The 5,122-nt window shown below is 39.2% G+C and overlaps 1 protein-coding gene across 10 annotated transcripts in view; it reads left to right on the top strand.

Moving 5' to 3' along the window:
• The window catches only part of ABHD18 (abhydrolase domain containing 18), a 64,152-nt gene that overhangs the window by 21,044 nt on the left and 37,986 nt on the right, over positions 1-5,122 (top strand). For 9 of the 10 annotated variants that reach the window (XM_032292329.1, XM_032292328.1, XM_032292320.1 and 6 more), the window contains exon 4: positions 1,314-1,414. The exons of the other annotated variant lie outside the window; for it this stretch is intronic. In XM_032292329.1, the coding sequence (XP_032148220.1) occupies positions 1,345-1,414 (70 nt within the window). In that variant the 5' untranslated portion in view covers positions 1,314-1,344. The remainder of the gene's footprint in view (positions 1-1,313; positions 1,415-5,122) is intronic. 10 annotated transcript variants of the gene reach the window in all.

The raw sequence follows: 5,122 nt of genomic DNA, 5'->3' as shown, positions 1-5,122 counted from the left end.
CCTTCCTTCCTTCCTTCCTTCCTTCCTTCCTTCCTTCCTTCCTTCCTCTCTCTGTCTTTCTTTCTGTCTTTCTGTCTTTTCTGTTGAGATGGAGAAAATGTTTACAAACTACTCATCTGACAGGTAATTAAGAACCAGAATATATAAAGAACTCAAATAACATAATAGGGAAAAAATCACAGTCTGATTTTAAAATGGTTAAAAGATCTGACTAGACATTTTACATTTTTCCAAAGAAGACATACACATGGCCAACCATGTTGATGGTTGATGAAAAAATGCTCAGCATCACTAATCATCAAAGAAATGCAAATCAAAATTAAAATTATATATCATCTTTCCCTAGTTCAAATTATCCAAAAGACAGGCAATAATGAATGCTGGTGAGGATGTAGAGAAAGAGGAAACCTCATACATTGTTGGTGGGAATGTAAGTTAGTACAACCACTGTGAAGAACAGTGGAACTTCCTCAAAAGCTGAAACTGGAAATACCATATGACCCAGCAATCCCTCATTGGGTATATGTATAAGAGAAAGGAGATCACTGTATCAAAGAGATATCAGAATTCCCATGTTTATTGTAGCACTATTCATAGCAGCCAAGATGTGGAATCAACCTAAGTGTTCATCAGCAGATGAATGGATTAAGAAATTGTGGTACAGATATTCAAGGAAATATTATTCAACCATAAAAAGGAATGAAATCCTGTCATTTGCAACAACATGGATAGAACTGAAGGACATTGTGTTAAGTGAAATAAGCCAGGCACAGAAGGACAAATTTCTGTGTTTTCACTCATACTTGGGAGCTAAATGTAAATTAAACTCATGGAGATGAAGAGTTGATTGATGATTATCAGAGGTTAAGAAGAGTAGCAGGGAGGGGAAGATAGAGTAGAGATGATTAATGCGTGCAAAAGTACAGTTGGAATCAATAAAATCTAGTCTTTGGTAGCATAATAGTATCACTATAATTAACAATTTATTGTTTATTTTGAAATAAGAGTGGAATTGGAATGTTCCTAATACAAAGAAATGATAACTGCTCCAGGTGATGGATACTCCAGTTACCCTGATTTGATCATTACACCTTCTATACGTATATCAAAACATCACGTGTACCCTATAATACAGTCAATGATTATGCACTCAAAATAATTAAAAATAAAGTACAATGGCACAAAAAGTTTACATAGTAGGTGCTGAAAACATGATTTTAATTGAATATAACTTTTTATTAGAAGAACATCCATGATAGACCAAGATATCTTAGTTTTCTTGCATACACACCTTGGTTTTTATTTTCTTTTAGATTGAAGAGCAATCAGATTGTAAGATCCTAGATGGACACTTTGTTTCCCCCATGGCTCACTATGTGCCTGATATCATGCCAATTGAATCTATTATTGCAAGGTAAGAATTTTTCGTTCAAAAAGATGAATTAGTACGTTATGTTCATTAAAATTATAATATCAACACCATGTTATTTGAAATTAGGAATAACAAGACAGGTCTAAATTATTGGAAAAGCTGAATTAGAAGATATTTTAATTCTTCTAAGAATATAAGAATGTAGGCCGGGCGCGGTGGCTCAAGCCTGTAATCCCAGCACTTTGGGAGGCCAAGGCGGGTGGATCACGAGGTCAAGAGATCGAGACCATCCTGGTCAACATGGTGAAACCCTGTCTCTACTAAAACTACAAAAAAATTAGCTGGGCATGGTGGCGCGTGCCTGTAGTCCCAGCTACTCAGGAGGCTGAGGCAGGAGAATTGCCTGAATCCAGGAGGCGGAGGTTGCAGTGAGCCGAGATCGAGCCATTGCACTCCAGCCTGGGTAACAAGAGCGAAACTCCGTCTCAAAAAAAAAAAAAAAAAAGAATGTAAGAATGTACAAGGATGTTCATTGAAGTATTGTTTATAGTTGCAAAAAATAGGTAATGCCTAAGTGTTAAACAATAGGGGATTAATTATCCATACTGTGGATACCATTAGTGTCATGGAAATATAGTCACAATATGTGAAAGTTTAAGATAATACAAACGATTTTTAGTTCCATTTTTGTAAACACACAAGTATGCACACACAATCACATGGATTTCTGAAGCATTTATATGAATGTACAAAGTCTGCTTATCTCTGAGTGGAGAGATTTGGGCTTTTACTTTCAGGCCATGCACGGTGACTCATGCCTGTAATCCCAGCCCTTTGGGAGGCCAAGGCAGGCAGATTGCCTGAGGTCAGGAGTTCTGAAAAATGCAAAAAATTAGCCAGGCATGGTGGCAGGCACCTGTAATCCCAGCTGCTTGAGAGGCTGAGGCAGGAGAAATCTATTGAACCCAGGAGACCGTGGTTGCAGTGAGTCAGGATCGCGCCACTGCACTCCATCCTGGGCCATAGAGTGAGACTCTGTCTCAAAAACTAATTTTTTAGTTTTGAATTTTTACAATGTACATGTGTTGATTTTATAATAGGAAGCAAAAGTACTTTTAAGTGAAGAAACTAAAAAACGTGGTAACTAAGACTAGACAAACTACATAGTTAGCTAAATAAAGTGCCTCAGGATTGATATGTAATTAGCATATCAATTTGAGATTATAAATAGATACTCTGAAATACCTGAGATTCTTATGTGGTTAATTATACAATAGTTGAAAACTGGCTTTTTGGATCTTCATTAGAGTACAGAGGTCACTCTTAGCCCAGTCTTGTTAATGGTTATTTGTTTGTTTTTTGAGACATAGTCCTGGTCTGTTGCCTTTGCTGGATGGAATGCCGTGGTGCTCACTGTAACCTCTGCCTTTCAGGTTCGAGTGATTCTCATGTCTCAGCCTCCTGAGTGGCTGGGATTATAAGCTTGTGCCACCATACCTAGCTAATTTTTGTATTTTTAGGACAGACGGGCTTTGGCCATGTCAGCCAGGGTGATCTCAACCTTCTGGTCTCATGGACTCCACCTGCCTCCCCTCCCAAAGTGCTGGGATTATAGGTGTGAGCCACCATGCTCGGCCACTGTTAATGGTTTGTGGGTTTTTTGGGTTTTGTTTTTTGAGACAGAGTCTCCAGAGTCTCACTCTGTTGCCCAGGCTAGATGGAAAGCAGTGGTCCTCACTGCAGCCTCCGCCTCCTGGGTTCAAGTGATTCTCCTGCCTCACCCTCTGGAGTAGCTGGGATTACAGGCACCCACCACCACACCTGGCTAATTTTTGTATTTTTAGTAGAGATGGGATTTCACCATGTTGGCCAGGCTGGTCTTGAACTCCTGACCTCAAATGATCCGCCCACCTCAACCTCCCAAGTGCTGGGATTACAGGAATGATCCACTGTGCCTGGCCTGTTAATGAGTTTTTAAAGTTGTTTTTAATTCTAAATCAACGTTGAACCTAGGTCTTTACACAGTTTTCTATTTTATGTTTTAACTAATTGTATTCAAAAAGAACAAAATACTGTACTTTTTTTCCCTTACATTGTTGATAATAAACTATTTGCTGCTTCTGGTTAGTAGGTATTTTCCCCTTTTAAGACTTTTGTCTGCAATAGCAATGATAAAATAGCAGTGATACATACAAGTGTGTTTGAAAAATTCTTCAGTCAAGAAGAGATTATTCTGTAATGAAAACCTACTTAACCTTTTAAGTGAATTCATTGGAATACTGAATTCCAATACATTCAGAACCTTATAAACGAACGTATAAAGTGCAAAGTAACAGAAGAGCACTTTGATAGACCTGATTAGCAGTTGTAGTCAGTTGTCCATTATTTTGTTACCCCTAAGGCATTATTTCAAATTGATATTTTTTTCTGTTGATAACCTCTGAATGAAATGCAAGCCATGTCATGTAGTGGAAAGAACTAGAACTTTGGAATTAAACAGATCTGGGATTGAACCCTGAGTCTACTACTTACTGACCTAATGTCAATTACTTAGTCTCTGAAGCAGGCTTTATAAAGTAGAACTAATAACACTTATCTCGTAGGGTTATTAAAAGTGATAAATAAGGAATGAGTCTGGGTGTGGTGGCTCATGCCTGTAATCCCACACTTTTGGGAGGCTGAAGTGGGTGGATCACCTGACATCAGGAGTTCCAGACCAGCCTGTCCAACATGGTAAAACCCCATCTCTACCAAAAATACAAAAAAGATTAGCTGGGCATGGTAGCGGACATCTGTAATCCCAGCTACTTGGGAAGCTGAGGCAGGAGAATCACTTGAACCTGGGAGGCAGAGGTTGCAGTGAGCTGAGATCACACCATTGCACTCCAGCCTGGGCGACAAGAGCGAAACACCATCTCAAAAAAATAAAAGGAATGAAAATGGTGTTCAGGGAATATAAAAAACATTAAATGTGTAGTTTATTTATGTATTTACTTATTTATTTGACAGAGTCTCGCTTTGTCAATCAGGCTAGGGTGTTAATTTTTCGGCCTGGCACAGTGGCTCAAGCCTGTAATCCCAGCACTTTGGGAGGCCGAGGCGGGTGGATCACGAGGTCAGGAGATCGAGACCATCCTCGTCAGCATGGTGAAACCCCCTCTCTACTAAAAATACAAAAAAAAAAAAAAACATTAGCTGGGCATGGTGGCGCATGCCTGTAATCCCAGCTACTGAGGAGGTTGAGGCAGGAGAATTGCCTGAACCCAGGAGACGGAGGTTGCGGTGAGCCGAGATCGCGCCATTGCACTCCAGCCTGGGTAACAAGAGTGAAACTCCGTCTCAAAAAAAAAAAAAAATTTTTTTTTTAATTTTTCTGTAGAGATGGGGGTTTCACTACATTGTCCAGGCTGATCTCAAATTCCTCGGCTCAAGTCATCCTCCTGCCTTGGCTCCCCAGAGTGCTGAGATTATAGGCTTGAGCCACTGCACCCAGCCTTAACTCTTAGATATACTTTCTTTTATCAATGCTTTATTAAAAGCATTCATTAAAAGCATTATCTGGTCATGATGATGTGGGCCTATAGTCTTACCTACTCAGGAGGCTACGGCTGAGGATTGCCTGATTGAGGTTAGAGTGAGCTATGATTGTACCACTGCACTCCAGCCTGGGTGACAGAGCAAGACCTTGTCTCAAAAAAAAAAATTTTTTTTTTTTTTTTTTTTTTTTTTTTTTTTTTTTTTTTTTTTTTT

Source organism: Sapajus apella, unplaced genomic scaffold (genome assembly GCF_009761245.1).
Source record: "Sapajus apella isolate SASKATOON/1434 unplaced genomic scaffold, GSC_monkey_1.0 scaffold27, whole genome shotgun sequence".
In the NCBI taxonomy this organism is placed as follows: Eukaryota; Metazoa; Chordata; class Mammalia; order Primates; family Cebidae; genus Sapajus; species Sapajus apella.
This window is presented reverse-complemented; position numbering and strand designations above follow the sequence as displayed.